Source organism: Pleurodeles waltl, chromosome 9, assembly GCF_031143425.1.
Source record: "Pleurodeles waltl isolate 20211129_DDA chromosome 9, aPleWal1.hap1.20221129, whole genome shotgun sequence".
NCBI lineage: Eukaryota > Metazoa > Chordata > Amphibia > Caudata > Salamandridae > Pleurodeles > Pleurodeles waltl.
The window spans coordinates 935038408-935058090 of NC_090448.1; the positions used below are offsets into that span (position 1 = coordinate 935038408).

A 19683-nucleotide genomic window follows, 5' to 3' on the forward strand; every position below is an offset into this window, starting at 1 on the left:
AATGCTTGAGTTCACCTAATGTGGCCCAGCTATGAATATAGTAAAATCAATACAGTTGATGTGGACTAATTGCAAGTATGTGGTATATGTATAGCACAGATCTAGCTAAAGGCAGCGGAGCACTGTACAGGGTCAAAGGCAAAGATACAGTCAACAAGTGACTAGAGTGGTATCTGGTTAATAGACTGTTATTGCATGTCGTAGTGTTCTTAAAAACGTATATCTTCAACTCTTTCCTGAAATGGAACAGGCATGGCCGGGGCAATCCTGATCCACAATTGATATGGGGGTGTATTTCCTGACCCTGGATGCTTGCATGGAAGAGGCTTATTGTCCTGTATTTCTTATTTTGCACTTCTCGTTGATACAACAATAACAATTCACATAATATTCGAAAGGAAAGGGAAGTATTTGCTCAAGTTTGATTTTGTTAGAAACAGCTCTCTGAAGCAGAAATTACCACGGGATGGTGAGAAATTGCTGCATACCAGAAACTGAAGACTAAGGGCCTCATTATGAATATGGAGGTCCATGTACTGCTGCACTCCTGGAGCTCTGATCGCCAGATTATGATCCTGGTGGTCGGACCAGCAGGAGACCACCGTCCCTGTCATGATCAGGAACCAGACGGATTGGAACCGGTCGACTACGTGGTCAGTCACGCCGTTACAGAGTTTGGCACCGCCGTGCCCATAACAACTTCACTTTCCACAGCCTTTTCATGGTGGGGTCCACGCCACGAAAAGGCTTACAGAAAGCCAGTGCAGGGGCCCTCCTTCCAACACCCTCAGAATGTGCACTATCTGCTGTGCAGACAGTGTGCATTCTGAGGGTGCTTCTGTGCGACAGCATTGGCCTTAGCTTCCTAAGGGAGCCAAGGCTAATGCCGCTGCACTGTTTCCATCAGTCTGACCACCTGAAACATTGTAAAACAACACTTCCGCCGGCCAGCCCGGAGGAAACATCATAATACTACAAGGGGTGGGACTGCCAGCTTTACAGCAGCCACACCCCCGCCTTGGCAGTCTTTGTGGCAATGCCACCAACCTCGTAATCAAGTCCTAAGTCCTACTGGGCTTGTGTAGTACATGACCCCTTGTCTGATGCAGACTTTATCCACAATTTTACATTATTACTACTGTGTGCAACTTGTTTGTGCCCATAATTAGAGTACGCAGTCATCAAAGGCATGAAGATGCTGAGCTTGTTAGTGTAGGGGTGGAAGGCTGCACACATGATTAACATAGCTACACCTCTGGCAGGTAAAAAAAAAAAAATTGAATTCTGATCGTGGCTTTCCCATTTGATGAAGTTTGGTAATCTAGGTCAAATCATTCTTTCTCTGTAGATCTGTTCTCTTATGTGCCAGTGCTGGGAATATGAAGGTAAGAGTTAACCAAAATACTAAAAAAAAAAAAAAAAAATACAGGGCATTTGCAATGATTAGACAATCATGGACCCAAATGGGCACTGCATAGGGTTGTCTGTGTTCAACAGACAGGTAAGAAGAATAACTAGTACACATAATAGAAGAAAATATAAATAACAGAAAGAAGAACACTTAAAAATACAATAAAAATGAAGTGGTGGTTAAACACAACCACCAGCATCTTCAAAACGTTTAAAATCTTGCATTTACTCAATCATCTTACATCTCACAATCCTACGAGTTATCTTTGGACCACAGACATCTCTCGTCATACTCTACACAAGTGTTTTATGACCCGTTCCTTGAGTTGCTTATGTTTCCAAATACCGTGGTACATTCTTCTTTCAGGTATGTTTCTCGTCACTTTTATGTGAAGCACATGCCACTAACATCTTTCCCAAACACAACAAATTAATTGCTTTTAACTAGACCTTTCAACATAACTCACGAGGTCTAAAAAATGTTTTCCAGAAAATCATAAAATCTATGCAAAAGTAGGTAAATCCAGCTACGCTGTCCTGTGTTTGAGGTGGCATCACAGAGTTAAACCAATAGCTATCATATCGCCTAAGATTTGTACAAAATGAAAGCATGCCTGACTGTAAGTAATCTGAGGTGGAGACTAAGAACTCTGTCCAATTACTTCTAAAGGAGAATCACATCCTCTCTAGACTAGTGCTTCTGTGGGGAGGTGGTACATTGAGTACTTGCACTTTTTAATTGAATAGAGAAAGTCCCAACAGTTGTCAGTAGGATCTTTAATACATATGGGATAGTTCTGACACTTCATATAGCAAATAGGTAATCACCTGCACTTTTCTATGTCTACTGCAAGCACTGCTTTAAACTACTGAGACTCGGGCCTACAGTTACAAATATTTTGCTGTAGTCTCTGATATCAACAACAAAGATTCTGATCCACAAATACATAGATCTTCCCAAATCAAGTTCAGGAATCAGGAATGCATTGTCGAATCAGTCTTTACACCTGGTATCACTGACGAAGAAGTACATCTTGACAGAATCGTGCTCAGATGCTGTGTTACTGTACACATGGTGGCTTGTCACGTGGTTATTTGAGAATCGAGATTTAAAAACGTCAATATAGCAATATCATGTGCCCATGAAGGTATAATGTTAGGCCAGAGAGATTATTTTCTCAGAAAAGTGGCTTGAAGCGATGCAAAAGAGAGTAGTATTAGTAGATACAGTTAATGGTAGAATGTCTTCTTGCTTGGATTTGTTTTTTTATATAGTTTCACAGTTTTAGAAAACAGATAAGAAAATTTCAATCACAGTACTTACATTTTGGGCTGGGTCCGGGTACAGCGGCAGTGACGAGAGTTGTGTTTCGGAGTGGTATGGGGACAAGCCTTTTCGTACATTTCTCAGGTCCCCAGTGCTTGAGTGCTGCAAATAAAGTAGTGAACAAGAAAACTGTGAGCAAGACAAGCAGCTGGAATGAACAACTATCTTTACAACATACTCCTTGTTAGCAGAAGCCATGAAACCTGCAGCTTCCACAGGCAATCATTTAGAAAGGAACACACCAGTCAAGCTGCTCAATGAATTCACACTGGTTCTCTTAAGCTGTAGCAGAGCAAACTTCAAGGACAATGTATAAATGCCAAAAAATAATGTAAAGTTGGATTTTTTTGCAAGGAATACTCTCCACGAGAAAAAAAGATGGACAACTTAGTGCAGGAGAGCATATGAGTGTGTGCGTGCATGATCTTCTCATTCACTCCAGGCATCCCGTAGGCATATCTCCGGTTACTCACTTCCACTGGTTGCTGCTGGAGCTTACCGGTACTCATTAGTGGGGATTGGCACACCCTATTGATCAGGCATTTGCTGAGGGCAAGAGAGTGAAAAACACACAAAGGGGAAAGAAGGATGAAGAGAAAGACGGAAAAGACTTAATAAAGGGAGAAAGCAAGAACCTGCATGAGTAGGATGAATGGGCAGGCAGTATCTGGTGGTGGATTGAAGAGACATGAAGGGGATTCAAGTCACGCACCCTTGTATTCCTCGTGCCAATTTTCAATAGCGCCGAACCCGTGCTTCTAAGCAGAGTTTTGAGCATTGGTACCCATTCTTTAACAAATGAAGCAATGACCCCAGGCCTGGCAGATTGAAAGCGACAGGCGGAAAGAATACTATCCTGTGATAGATCCTGGGATGCAGGTGATTTAACTCTGGCAATCTGCAGAGCCACATGAAAAAGCAACATTTGCTGTAGTTTCAAACAACAAAAATCGATAAACAGCTCTTTCAGATGGATGGGTTTTTGCTTGGTACAATATGGAAGTAATAACATTACCAAGCGTGCGTCTATAAAAAGAAGTCTAACGATTTAAACATAAAAATAATGTGAGAGAAAGGTTTCTAGCAGAGGTGGGTTCCAAGAATCTGGTTCGGCACTACCATTGAGAGATACAAATTGGCACCTGGAGTCGAGATGGAGGACTAGCAAAAGCATTCTGTATACCAAACAAACTTAATCTATGCATGTGCGATGTACATTTGGGATTAGCCTTTGCTGAAGATGAACCTCTAAATCACTCTATGGCTCAGATCATTCATAGTAATTCCAAAGCGAGTCCTCTGCTCTTCCACATGCACTCCATTCTACCCCGCTCCAATCGAACCCACTCCACTGCACTCTTCCCCACTCCAACCTAGCCACTTCCAATCTACCCACTTCCAATCTACCACAATCTACCCCTCTAAATTCTACCCTAATCTAGTCTACCTCACTGTACTCCAATCTACCCCATTATAATCGACGAATTGCTCCTGGTAATAGCAGGTTAACATTAGGAAGACCCCAAGTTGACAAGAGCTTCCGGCGTTCACTTCACACTCATGTGGACATTTGTGAGGTTCAGCAATGAAGTACATGTCAATATATTCTATTGAGGCATTGTTGAGCTGTAACATGGCAAAGGTATAGGAAATAGCCCCACTCTATTGGTTTGTCTGGGTAGGAAAAAAATCACATTCGTGAACACAATGGTGACATTAGTGAAAAAAGCTTTGGGTAGATAAAGACCTGGGGATAAACATTTGGAGAAGAATGGTAAAACGTTATGGATTTTTGTACGGGGTTAGTTTTCTTCTAGAGGACTGACAAAGACGTTATGGGCAGAAGATCTGAAAGCTCAAGAATCCCACGTGCAACATTCTCATTGCTCAAGACTCCAGAGGCAACATGTTATGATCGAGACAGAAAGCGAAGATTAAATAACAATATGATGCAATATAAACTAATCTGAAGAGAGATGAAACTGTGGGATGGGTTCACATTCTGAAGCCAGGTAAGTGTGCCAAGGTTATCTATGGTTTGTTTCAAATTACAATTCATGTGCGGTCAACCTTTGAATAATGTGGAAAAGGAGACAACATTGCGTTGTGGGTAAATTGCTGGCACTAAAATCTGAAAAACAGGTATTTGATCATTGCTTAGGCATTTGACAAAAAGTGCGATGTTGCAGACATGCCGACTTTACAAATTATGCAAAGTTGCATTTCTTACACTCCTGATCAATGTCCCACACTTTGGTGTTACTTTTGGAAACAAAACACAATGTTTTGCTAAAAGAAAAAGGAACAAAACTTATCGAATATAAAACTTTTGTACCACTGAAGTAGGTAAGTGCAGGTCAAGGGGTATAAGTATCTGCTCGTACAATTTTTGTGCAACCAACAGATCATATGGTAGGTCTAAGGGAAGCAACAACGGCTCTTATTCAAAGTTAAAACAAGCACTGGCAAAGTTAATTAATCGCGCCTATGCAGGAGCTATTGGCTTTGGCAATGTGTTTCAGTCATGCTCTACACCAGTGTGGCTGCTGTTCAGCATGCGTAACAATTAGCGGTGTTGTGTGGGTTAGGGTAAATTGGAGTGGGGTAAATTGGGGTAGAGTGGAATGGGGTAGTTTGGAATAGCTCAGAGTGGGGTAGACAGCGGCAGAGTGTAGTAGATTTGGGTAGAGTGGAATGGAGTAGAATTGGGTATACTGTAGTGGGGTAGATTGTAGGAAGTAGATTGTAACAGGGTAGACTGGAATATAGCGAGGTAGGCTAGATAGGGTAGATTTTCGTGGGGTAGAATGGAGTATGGTGTTTTGGATAGGGGTAGATTGGGGTGGAGTAGGGTAAATTGGGGTACAGTGGAGAAGAGTGGAGTAAATTGGAGTAGGGTAGACTAAGGTGGAGTGGGGTAGTTTGGAATAGGTCAGATTGTGTGTATTAGAGTAAGGTAGACTGGGTGGATCAGAGTAGGGTAGACTGGAATGGAGTGGAGTGGGGTAGGCTGGGGTGGGGTACATTGGAGTAGAATGGGATGGGGTGGCATGGGGTAGACTGTGGTAGAAAAGCTTGGGGTAGATTTGAGTGGGGATATTTGGGTGGAATGGGGTAGATTTGGGGATAGTAGGGTAGATTTGGGGGTAGTGGGGTAGATTTGAGTGGACTGGGGTATATTGAGTGGAGTGGGGTAAGTGGCAAAGAGTGGAGGGGATCGGAGTGGCATGATGTGTCAGAGTGTCTTAGAGTGGAGGGTAGTGCTTCATTTGAGCTGGTGGTTTCCGGTGCTCAGCACTGGCACTTAATTGTCAACACTGGCTCTTATGCTAGTCTGCCTCATGGTAGCAATGTTTGTCTAATCTAGAAATGAGCACAACAGTTGTTTGTTATTTCAATATACCTTAAAATGAGTACCTGCCTCCTAAGCCATTCTTATAGTTTTGAGGGCCTGGAATAGTCTGAATTGTCACACTTGTAGGAGTGTGATGTAGTTGTGTTCGTACTGTTATTGGTAGCACTGGCAGGGGCAATAGATAATGCACGCTGCAATGGCCTCCTGACAAGGGCCCAACCTATAGTTTTTTTCACAAATTAAGCACTGGTGGAGTGCATAGAATGGAGTGTTGTAGAATAGAGTGGCATGGCATAGAGTGGAGTGGTAGACTGGCATTGTGTGAAGTATGCATTTTATGGCAGTGCAATGCAATTACAGACAACACATTTCCAATTGAAATGACCATCACATTTGCACAGACATACAGTTCTATTGCTCACAAACAATAATGTGTGGAAATGTCATCACCAAGTGTACTGATATGTTTAGATTGTATTAAAATATTTGTTTCCACCACACTTCAAAATTACAAAACAAAGTTCCACAGTTCTACTTTTTAATTCTGATGTATTTTGAAATATCAGAACAGTTCATTTTTGTGGTGTGATAGAAACAACATAACATCCTACAGCCTCTCCTTTGACATGGGTACCCAGAAGGATGGATTGTCACAGATTCTCTCACTTTGAAGACAACCAAAGAAAAGTAAACACTAAGCTCCCTCAGAATACAGAGCTTTACATTTGACCTCTGTCTTTGAATATATAGCAAAGTGACAAAATAAGAACAAGATTTAAAGGCATGTTTACAGAAAGTCAGTACTCTGAAGTTTACAATAAACAAGAGATGCTCACAGGAGGGATGATCTCAAGCTGGACAACCTAAAACAAAGCCAGCAAATAGAAAGCAAGGAAAGGTGTGGTACAAACCACAAAGCTAATAGTAAGCAATGGACGAAATGCATTCCCAGGGAAGTTTTCAGAATGTTAGGGGTGAAGGGGTTATGGTTATGGGGATAGTGTGAAAATTAGAGTTAGAGTTTGTTTTATGCATAATATTACGTTTCATGCGTATCATTTGAACCAAATGACCCACACCAATGTCAATGGCAGTAAAAATTGGTATTTTCGGACTAATTTGTTTCAATCCAATTGATTCAATTAAATAATATTCACACTTGTTACTTTCAGATTTTATACACAGATTCACCTTGAAGTTGGGAGCGAGGCATGAAATATTCACCAGTATGCCAAGGAGGCCGCCTTGTGCTTCCTGTGAAGCGGCATTTATTCTGCAATTACAAGAATCTCACACTTTCACAACAAAGCCTCACTGTATCATTACGAAATTCTTTCTCGGAAATGTCAGCTTTTTTTTTTAAACGGGAGCGATGTATTTTGAAGACTACAGTTTCATTTCTGTTTCAGCTTACCAAAGTCAGTAACATCCACCTTACATCGGTGTTCATTCTTACCTTTTCTGGTTGTTTCCCCAAAGTCATAGAAGAGGAGAAAAATTCATATTGAGGTGCGTTACCAAAGAAATATCAGGCTGACAGCCAGCAAAGAAAGCTTCCAATAATAACCTGGTCAGTGGTAAGGAATGTGGACACAAGCTACAAGACACTTTTTCTGTCTACTAATCACTTGGCCAACTAGCACCTTTACTTGTAGACAAGTGTCTGCAGTGGAGGACTTCCCATAGTGTGTCATCCTTAGAGCTGCTGGTGGACAGACCATGCCCATAACAGTGAATGTTGTGTTGTGGTGAAAGTTGGGTTATCCCTGCATCCCAAGGGACAAGAAGGTCACTGTGAAGGTCAACCAAACAAGTGTGAGAGTGAGGTGTTTTTAAAGTTGTCCCTGGGGTGACCGGCATAATTAATGAAGATTGAATGCAGATCCTTGTAGACCATCTAGATAAACAGATGTTGTGACTTTTCCCTTACAGGAAGAAAATCAGTTGCTGGGTAGATGTCTTTTTATGTCTTTTTTTTATGTATTCCTATGATATGATCCTACAAATAATACTATGCTGGTGTGGTGGGTCACTAACGTGTGTACCCATCAGTGTTCTGGAAATGTATAGGAGCAGAGTTTAGATGGCCTGTGCCTCCACAAACAAGTCTGATGTCACACGAGAGATGTGTGACACACTGCAGGCGTGTTTTGCGCCTCCTTCTGTAAGCACATTGAGCAGGTGCCTGGGAGAATGCTGCACCACTCTGAATGTTAAGGGTTGGACTTGTGGTGCCAATACGGTCTATAGTGTACACCAACCAATTTTAAATTGGCTTTCTTCTTGTGTCAAAATAAAAAAAAAAAAAGATTTTAGAGATAGGACTCTCACTGAAGTAAGGGCTTTTGGCAGTCCTTTTGGGTGCACCAACCGTTGACACGAAATAGACCATGGTAACTGTGAATGGGGGTACAGCAAGCAGCTAATCGATATCAGGTTCAAGTCAAATGATAATAAGCTTTTGAAAGTGTCTGTGTAAGTAGTCAAGCATCTTGTTCCACAGTGGAAGTCACTCTGCAGGTAACGATTATCCAGCCGTAAGCAATATATTGGCGATGTGGAAATTTGAAATGTGCAGTGTTATTTTAACACAAAAGACAATTACTTTCTGTACATGGTTTGTTAATAAGCAGCATTCTTCCCAGTACAAAGATTCCTTCTGTATTACTTGTAGTAAGTATGCCCTGTTCATGTGATAGGTAGTGTTTCATTTGCTAGCACAAATTCCACATTATGGTCCAAACTATGCAGAACTCTGACTGAATGGCATCAACTTCTCTAAAAATTAAACCTTGATCAATTTTGACCTTCTATGCTTCTGAAGTTTATCTGAAACTCTTTGGATAATGTTTATACTCCGAACACTGCACCTGACAATAAGCAGCAGGACATCTCAACTGAATAAACCGCTCTACCTAATTAATAAGTAGTGATGTACTTTGGAAGCCAAGAACATACTTTGCTTCGGAAAACCATTGAAGTACTGCTTACATGAGTGAGTGCAAATGGGTAACAGTATGGGGGCAAGGCTCCTTGCGCTCCACTCTTTACTTCAAACGAAGCTATCCCGCTGACGAAATGTTTTCTAGTGCCAAAATGGCGAGTTCCAGTTAGATGATTCAAATCAAAGAAAATAAATTCAGTCAGACCATGCTAGAGGAAGGTCTCAATGTGGATACTGCTCTGGCATACCAATTGAAAAAACATCATCCTACTGGTTGACATTCATGGGTTGGGTTTGAAAGTGAGATGGAGTCAGAGAGAGCTACAGGGGGACGAGAGGATGAAGGAGCTGGGAAGAAAAGTCAGAGACCCAGTCTGAGCATGTGTACACTAACTCAATGGATAAAGTCCGCACGGAATATTGTGGTCCTCCATTTCCTTCCATAGCATGGATAGCACAATTGCACCACGCAGACAGCACCCCTGTGTGCCTACACCTGTAATGTCCACTATCTCCAGGAAGGCAGGTGTCCCTTTGGCCAAGATGAAGCAACCAGAGTTGGCATGGCCCCTTGGCCCTTTGCTGAAGATCTTCGAAACACTAGTTGAACCCCGCACACAGCAGATCTATAAGCACAGCCACTTCCTTGGAAAGGCCGGGTTCGCCAAGTGCTTCGAGATCACAGATATGGAGACGAGCCAAGTGTTAGAGGGGAAGAACATGGCCAAGACCTGCTGATGAAGCAGCGCCAGAAGAATATGAGCGTGAGATCTCCATCCATCGTGGCCTGCGTGACTTGCACGTTGTGGCCTTCAGCAGCTTCATCAAGAACCAGGACTTCATTCACGGGGTGCTGCAGTTCTACCAGCGGAGGGTAAGCTGTGCCCCGAGCCACTGAAGGCTGTGGGCCGGGGCTTCAGAGATAAATCTGGTCCTTTAGGATTTTAGGGGGAGGTGCAGGCCCAACAATATAAACTGGGGTAACAAAGGACTGCTGTGCATGAATTGGTAAGGGTGCATTAGTTCTAGGACTAAGTGAGAGAAGGGGGCTTTATAACTCGGAGAGCAGTTGTACGGCTGTATGTACAACTTACCAACTTCCAGATAGTTGAGTTTAATGTTGGAAGAAGGAGCATTTTAATTGGCGAAGGTACCTCGAGGCCTTCATGCAGGAGTTGGCACAGCTAGACCTTGGATTACCTACATTGGCATACAAAAGGCAATTAAGGTGGAGCGTGTGTGTATGTATGTGTATATATATATATATATATATATATATATATATATATATATACATACACATATACATATACATATATACATATACACACACTGAGCAATTGCTTTAACTTTCCATCCCCTCAGTTGATCAACTGCCCTTGCTGATCTTGCTGGAGTGAAGTATACAGCACTATCTCACATGGAATAATGATGTTTCTTTCTACAGTCTTTGCATCCCCAAATCGTGTTATCTCATGACGTCTCTTCTTTTTCCTTAAACCCCTTCATTAAAGTTTTGACCTTGACATAAAGCTTACTTTCTTGTTTGAGTAATCTACTCCTTACTCTCCATCTTCAGCAAGCCTTTTCTCAGCACAGACTAATCTAAATCATGTGCATAGTTGCCATAATCTCTATTGTATTTCTTTAAATTCGTCACTCCTCTCGTCAAAGACCACAACCTGTCCTTTGAAAGTCATAACCTGCAACCCAACAGAATCTTGTCTCCTATAATTTATTTACTAATCCCACCAACCACCTGCAGGAACCCACACATACCTCTTCTTCCACTAATGATCAAACCTAACTCCTACTAATTTAATCCACCACAAAGACACTGGAGTAAATGCATGGTGTGATTTCCTTGAGATCACTAGACTAAATACAATTATAGGAGAATACTGTAAAGAAGTGATCTGCTAAATAACCTGGAAAATGGTCTCACAGGACACAACTGTGGCTGCAGTAATTCCTTGTACTGAATATACACACCAGGACTACACATGCCCACCACAAGATTAATCAGCAGTAACGCTGCTGGTTAAAACATGGCACCAAAAAAGTCCATGATGTATCCTTTTATGGACTACAGATGAATCTATAGAATAAGAGAACATGCATTCAGGTAAGATGAATTTCATGCCATTCAGCTCAATGCATGTACCAAAGGTATTTAAAAATGCAGCCACCCTCATCGCACCTATGGTTTCCTACATTCCAAACACCTGACAGCTTGCTACTCAGAAGAATCCTTTCAGAACCACTTTCCATGTTACAGCTATACTAGGAACAAGAGCACGGATAGATCCCCAAGCTGCAGAAGATCAAATGAGAAGATGGTAGATCGTTCAGAAATCCTCCTTCTGACTGGAAGATGAATAGCGGGAGATCCCAAACCTTAAACACATTTCTCTTAGGTGCCTCCAATCACTGGAAATATATGCTACCAGAGGTTCAAATCAGCTCAACTTTACTCTGGATTTGAAGAAAGTCCAAAGTGTTTTCCTGTGCAAAAATATATGGTAGTCAATCCAATGCCTACAAAATCTGTTCTCAAGATCATCTAATTTCAAAGAGGGCAATTAGATGGATCTTTGGCATGAGGCACGCCAACCATGTATTTGAAGCAGTGCTGAATTCTAATTTGGAAAATTTGAGTTACTGGTACTTACTTGAATTTAGAAACTGGTTTGTTGACATAGACAATCTCTCCACAATTGTGGTTTAAGAACAAGCTTAAACCTTCCAGCGACATGTAGGCAGGCCAGGCACCTCAAGGCCAAAGGGATAGACAGAACTCTGAAACAAACTGCCTACAGCCTTTTTGGTCAGCTGTACAGTGTAGAAAGCGAAATCTAGTTTATTTGTAAAGACCACTCTAGAAAGTATGGAATCAAAGTAAACTAACAGTAAAAAAGTGGCTTCTTGATTTTTGTAAGGTTAAAAGCTTCAATAATCTTTGTTCCGACTACAAATTGACTATCACAAAATCTCCACCACCATAAGCACAAAACTGGCACTCTAGCTGTCCATCTCCTCAGAGAGGTCAAAGATCGCATAAGGAAGGAACATGAAATATTCTTTACAGCTGAGAAGCGTATTCCAACTTGTAAGCAGTGCAGGAAACATGTGCACTTATACACGACTCCCCAAGCCAGCACTCACAATATGGCACCAGCTACGGGCATGACATTCAGTCACTAAATATTCACACGCAGCAAGAGCTTAGTTTACTGTGTGTGTTCTATTAAATCACTGGCCTTCTTTTCAGGTTGATGTCAACATGGTACCACTCTCTGAAAGCTGATGTTAGGACAACACAAGCCACATCTTTTATGAGGCTCATCAACTTTACAACACTAAAGTAATAATATTAATTTGGGACTGTAACTTTAAATAAATTTGTGAAGGGTGCACCAAATCAAGACGTAAGGTGCTTCCCAGTGCATGACATCCAGGTCAGCCAATTTTTATTGGAAACACAGACTGCTTTGACTACCAGAAAATATATAAATAACTATTAACTCCAATGCGGTCTTGATGGCAGGGTACTCTGGTGAGAGGTGCCGCATGGATCACAGACCAAGTATTCCAACATATTTTTGTCAAAGAAAACCGCTGCACTCCCTGCGCATGCTGATTCAAAACACAATTATTTGGGGCAGACAGCAACACTGACACGTTTCGACCAAAATGGTCTTGATTACTGTAGGTAAACCTTGATCATTTTCCATTTCAATATTTAGACAATTAGCCAGCCTTGCCTACAATGTAGCATTCTACCATACTCCTTAATTGTGAAATTTGTTTAAAAAAACATCTGCTTACAAATCAAGAGCAATACTTTTGATTTCAAATAGTTAATCATATTCAATACTTTTACTCATGATCATTTATATGAAGCTTCAGTTCTAATTTCACCACATTAATAAATAGCTTGTGAAGCATAATTTCATTAATTATACAATTAAATCAATTGTCCCATGAGAGCACACTGCCATAATTTCTTCACTTTCATCAAACTCCATATAGACCACAGTGGTCATATAATTCATGATTTTCATGTTTACTAATTAAAACAAAGAGCTTGAAAGCACAATAATGAACTTCTTGGATTTTATGCAGTTACTCTATAGTTTATGCTATACCTTCGTGGGGCATAACACTCTGAAGTATGACAATTACAAGGAAGTGCATTATACGACTTGCAAACATATAGTATGAGACCCCTAAAAGGTTTATTCCTTCTGAAAGCAGCAGCCTTCCCCTGTAATTTTCAAGTGCTGGAGGTCAGCAAAAGGTTAGAGACAGACACCTCACCCAGCAGGCACACGCCTCAGTAGGATGTGCTTAAAGTGCCCTCTATTCAAAGAGCTGAAGAAAGCAAGATGAGGATAGATGATGGCCAGAGCCTCAGACTTTGGACCTGGGGTACTGGGTTCAAGTCTTGGTATCGGCTCACCATCCTGTGATCCTGGGCATATCACTTAATCTCCCTGTGAAAAAATGAATGTGTCGCTGTTTAATATAACTGGTGTTCATGTAAAGCACTCCAGTAGCTTGGGGTCGATCGCGCTATCTAAAACAAAAAGAAGGAAGGGATTTTCCGCAGGGAGGGTTGGGGGGGAAGTGACATCACGCTGAGGATGATAAAAACAAATTGGGGGGGGGGGGGGGGAAGGGCAGTGTTACCACAGGTAGGGTGACAAAAACAAACAGCATGGATGTATGCAGTTGCAAAAAGACCTTCATTGCAAAGTAAAAAGTGTAGCTCCAGTAACAACAATAAAGCGGATGGAGACTCGAAAAGGAACAAGTACTTGTTCCAAGCTCCACAGACGAGAGACACAGGAGGGCAGAAGAAGAGAAGTCAGACACCTACATGCAATAACTAGTAAAAAGCAAGGAACGCAGAATGACAAGTAAGCTAACAAATGGAAAGTAATGGGTGGGCTGTAAGACCCTGTTAAGATTTTTTGTTTTTTATTCGCAAGTGCTGTGCACAGGAAACCTAAGCAATGGGGGAAAACTTGTTTGGGGAACCCCCTTTTTCTCCCCCCTTCATTGACCGATCACCCTGAAATGTTCTAGTAATGAGCTATTTTATTTATTTTTTGGAAAGGTTCGGGAACATTCGTCAAATGTTGCCAAAGATATAAGAAAACCAAACAATGCATTTCCTATGGAAACATGATTCTAGCTATAACTACCCAGTTGCAACTGCCACTGGCTAATATACATACACACACAACCAAAATGTAAAATTAGAAGCAGTAATGCGTCTGAAAATGTGAAAGAAAAATTACATTGGAGGCTAAAAACCAAGTCCGTCTTCTCGGCAGGGCTCGTTGGAGCAGTGCAAGGCGAGCAGATGGAATCTAGTATGGACAAAAGGTAAAGCAATGGTTTTCCCCAACAAAAAGAGAGCGTCAGTGAGGAGCAAAAGAAAAAAACACAAAGTGATATGCTAGAGTCTAGGATATCACTTTGTCTTTTAGAAATACAGCAAATGTTTGAAAAGCTCGAACCTTCTCATTAAAATTAAGATGTCTGTCCTGGTTTATTTTTTTTGTTGGTGAACTAAAGAACATATTTCCTAATTTGGGATTGTGATGTATATTTTTTTCTGTATTTGTATATATTGTTTTTTAAGTTCAGGCCATCGAAATTGCTTAGGCCCCTGGCTTCCAGTAATGATTTAGTAGAGATCCACCGAAATCAAAAGAACCGCTAGTGTAGGTCATTTTTCCTGTAAAGATACAGGCTGACTCATAGTTACCTTAGGCGAGAGGAATGGTTCAGATTTAATGCGACCAAGCAAGCATATTCTCTACTGAGCACCCCGCTTTTGAAGTGCTGGAGCCTGAGGACGACAGTTGGAGGGCCCTGCAGAGAACCGAGGATGGGCACTGAATTAATCATAGCCCATTTTCCAGCTCTTCATATGTTATCTCTATGGAAACGTGTTAGTTGAATGGGGTCACCAACCTTGGTTTCTATTTTTTCTCAGAAACCAAGAATAGCCGACAGAAAAAAAAGTCAAAACAAAAGAAACGAACCCTCATGTAAATGGTTTTATCTGCGAGTTTCTACGCCATTTAACAAAATCCAACTGAAAAGCAAGTTGAATAGATTTTGTGCACATGCCCATCCATCCACATATGGGCACCACTGTTCACTTTTACACACTAAATACAGGTAAGTACCCACAGAGCTGGACTGGTTTAAAGGACACAGGGAAATCCTAGGTGGGGTAAGTGCTCGTTTCATAGGAGGCCGCACACAATCTCCTTACAAGCACCAGAATGGTTGTTGCCGCACTGTCCAGTCACTCAAGCACTGCAAAATTTCACATTTTTTTCAGGGTAGCTTTTGGGCAGTGTATTTTTGAAGCTGTGGTCTGAAATTAATCATTTGCCCCAATTAATGAAAAAAACGTCTACAGGGCAGGAGCTCCCAAGCTCTGGGCGTCCTACAGAACTTTAAAGGAGTTTTGCCAAGTTGGTTATAGCTCCCAGTTCGGCCCTTTTCACTTTAAATTACTTAAAAAAGTCACCGAGTTAAAATAATATAAATGTTAAATCCAGGTCTTGCTTCACTAACTAGCCTCATCCGAGCTATTATAAGGGCGGAAACAAGGAAGATGGGACGTAGGACACACAGAAGGGAGGAGGGAGCTCTTCCATTATACTCAATGAGTCTTAACGTTGTTTTTCAGGTTCTGTGTGCAGCGCAGAGGTTGACTTTGTCATTTAGCCTTGTTGATGTTGGTTCTCCGACAGGGTAATGTATGTCAGAACAACGCATGCTGGAACAACGCATGCCTGAACAATCAAGTCGGAACTATGAACGCGTTGTTACCACTAATGCCTTTACCACGAATGCCTTAACAACAATTTTTCGTTGTAAAGGCAGTGGCGGCCGGCAGCTTTAGGAGGGAGGGGGCGGGCGGGATACATACACACACACTCATTCTTTCACACACAGACACGCACGCACATCCATTAACAACACTCATACCATTCAAACATGCACCCACGCACCAAACATTAATTTTAAAACATCACACACATACACACAAACACACACACTTACCTTCAGCCTCCAGGACCCAGGAGGGTTGGGACTGCTGCCTTCCCTCATTGGCTGACCTTAGGTCAGCCAATGAGGGAAGGCAGCAGTCCCAGCCTCGTCACAGAGTGGGATGGGGTCAGTAAGACTGCTGACCCCACCCCACTCTGTGACGAAGTGTCACTGATTGACACACGCCCTGGGCACTTCAGGGCTTAAACCTGAAGCGCCCAGGGAGAGTGTCAATTGGTGACGTTTTCCTCGTCACCCAGGGGTGGGCCTCAAGGCACCTTTGCTGAGCCGAGGAGGTCACGCCCATAGGAGCGGTGACCTCCTCAGCCCAGCAAAGTTCATCTCAGGCAGCCAGGAGTGTGCTCTTGTCTGCGCCTGGCTGCCTGAGCTGAACATGGAGAGTGTCTGTCAGTCTGACCTTTGTTCAGCCTGACAGGCACTCTTCATGAGGGGTAAAAGGTGGGGGGGCGTGGCCCCTCCGCCCTAAATGACGGGTCGCCACTGTCAGAACTGCAGTTCTGTCCACGGTGCATTACCGTTCGTATAGAACCAAAGCCATACGTGTCCGTCGAAGGTTCTCATATGTAGATTGTTTTAATCACAAACATTATTATTTTCTGAAACTTTGCAATTTTACAAGGAAATATTATACCAATAGTATACAAACCTAGTTGAGGAATGGTAAATGAGTAAAGTTCTCAAACATGGTAATGTAACAGTTGTAAAGACAGACATGGCAAAGGTTCCTTGTCGTAGGTGCTTGACAGCTCGCACTAGAAACTTGCGGTATGAAAAGGCCTTGCATGTAGAATACACCTCAAGGGGAGGCACTACAATTTTACACCTGCCTGTACAGAAGTTCACATGTAATCATTAATACAAACAATCCAGAGTTACTAGATCATGGGGTATGAGACTCAAAATGACAGACTTGTGTTTGGACGCTCCAGTACAGGCGTCTTACTTTCATTAAGCATTTGTATAACATGCTTGTAACAATCAAAGTGGTATTATAGAATTTTCTATATAACTGGGTGCGGCCATGAACGCAAATGCCTTCTTCAGTTGCTGGCCCAAGTCTGCACACTGACTTGGAAGTGTGTGTGGTTGATGGGTTGTTTGGCAGGGATGTTTGATGCAATAAGGGAGGTCCCGGCAGGCTTAGGAACTTTGCTGTACTCTACAAACTGGGACGCAGGCTTTACTACCTCCTGTGGCTCAAAAGGCCAGCACCCCACTCTGAAAATTGTTCCAACACCACTTTTAAATGACGCTGTTCATATTTTTGCTGTGAGGAGCATAACTTTTTCATACCTAACCTTTAGGCCCTATTAAAGAAATATAATCCATGTAACTTAGTCACAAGGATCTATTTTCATAGGGACTGGCAACTACGAGTCTGGGTAGTATGTAGATTGAGTTCTTGTGGACAAGGTAGAAGGATCAAGTGATAAGTGCCTCCTAATCCACATCTGTTGGGCGTAGGCTGTAATTAAACATTAATGGGTAGAGCAGCTTAATTTTGGCTGCCCTCCTCCCCCCACACATAACAAAAGTGTTCTAACAATGTAATGGACATCATATATAATGTGTGTCTTAACCTCATTAATGTAAAGTGAAGTATCAAACTACAGTATTGGAAGTGTACTCATAGTAGAAATTAGTTTGTTCATTTATACGTATGAATTCTAATGTTTAGCCTTAATGTGGAATTGTAGCTCTCATTCTCACTTACACTTGTATTTTGAAGTACTGTATGGAAAAGAGCCTTGCTCATGTGTTCACCATTTGCTGCTCATGCTTTGCTTTTTTTCCTTATGTTATGCATACAATCATTCCCAAATGTTTTAACAGTGCATATTAGTTGTGGCTTGTTAAATTAGCATAAGCAGGCCTACATTTAACGTGTGAAATATATTCTCTTTACTTTGCATGAATTTCCTTTGGAGGTGCACACTATTTATTTCTTAATTAGTGAAAGCAGTATTGTGTCTTAGAGATGGGGAGGCCGAGCAAGAAGACCTTGGCACAGACAGGATGATTTGGTGTGCCTACTATTCATTGTTTATCTGGGTAGAAGAAAATCAAGGTCGATCCGTTCGTTAGTGTTCTATGGGATTGGAGAATCACTCCATGTTGCGAGTATGCTCAGTGAGAAGGAGAAATAATTGGTGTTCCAATGACGTGGCCAGAAGACATGGATGGTCCTGGAACCTTCTTCATTAATTTATTGCTCATAACGTTAGAGTTACAGAAGAATTCCTTAGACTTGGAGAGGTGCAGACCTGTTAGATCCCTTGTGCTCATAGTGTATAGCTTCATGCGAACACTGGATTCTTTACTTTTTAAAGACTTCTACTGTGGTCTTTACAATGCTGACACCCGCTTTTGCTCTATCCTGAAATCCTTCAATTTAATCCTTTTTAGCCTGGAACTTACCTAAATGTCTCTATTTTTATTCCAACTGCATAGAAGCTGTCTGAACTCTTTTATAGAATGGCAATTCTCAGTTGTTATTTACTTCAGTGTTTCAACTTGCTGATTCCAATGTTGTACCTTTATAATTTGATTTTGATATGCTCATATATTGGAGTGATTTCTAATTTGTGATAAACCTACTAAACTTCAATATTGATTCCTGGTCCTCTTTGTGTAGCCAAATGGGCTCACAGAATTGTAAATGCAAATTTGATGCTAACTCCTTTGTCCCTCAGCACTCTGAAAAGATCCAGAAGAAGACTGACCACCGCTTCCATGCGCATTCTAGCATGGCTTGGAAGGGAACTTAGTGAACACTCCGAGTACCTGCTGTCCACCGATACATAAAAAAAGAGATGCATTTTGATTAAAATGAGGCTCCAAGTGCTTACTTAGTAGTAACTAAATTTCTTGATGGCACTAGGAATGCTTCAAATACAGGCATTAAAAAAGGAGGCTTTCCATGCTCACAAAACTGGCGCACACCTGAAAACTCGCATCAGAAATCACAATACTAAGGCAACTCTTCAGCAAGGCAAGTCAGCAAACATTTTCAAAACAGAATTGTTTTGGAAGCAGTGGTTTATTTGGACTCAGGGACCAGACACCAAAGAACATTGCAGTACTTTGTGGGTATGCAGCTACACAGAGAAAATCTCAGGTTCTGAGCACAGTAATGTCACTGCTCCACCACTGAGCTGTTAAAAATGTTAGTACTACAGTTCAACAATTCTTCAGAATCTACACACTCTTTGGGGTCACTAAGTGCAGGTTGTAGATTTATGTGGCACGGTCAACACAAAATGCTTATGTTAGGCGCTGTGGTAAGACCATTCTGAACAGTATTTAAAGCCACCTTTCACAAAAGCAAGCTAAACCATTTTACGTATGTCCAAATGGTCATAAAACACCTATAAATCTACACAGACAAGGTGAGTAGGTGTCACTGAACATTGCACCTGATAACTAGTTTACATGCTTAGAATAATGTCACTGTTAAAACATTCAGTGATGGTATGCAAGTCATAAAATGGAAAAATGGTGGATGAAAGGACTATGGTGTATTCAAATTTATAAGTGAAATAG

At 41.6% G+C, this 19683-nt stretch overlaps 1 protein-coding gene across 2 annotated transcripts in view; it reads right to left on the bottom strand.

Annotated features, from left to right (window-relative positions):
* CCDC85C (coiled-coil domain containing 85C) overlaps positions 1-19683 on the bottom strand; it is a 284535-nt gene that overhangs the window by 54739 nt on the left and 210113 nt on the right. For both annotated transcript variants that reach the window (XM_069208293.1, XM_069208292.1), the window contains one exon: positions 2735-2839. In XM_069208293.1, the coding sequence (XP_069064394.1) occupies positions 2735-2839 (105 nt within the window). The remainder of the gene's footprint in view (positions 1-2734; positions 2840-19683) is intronic.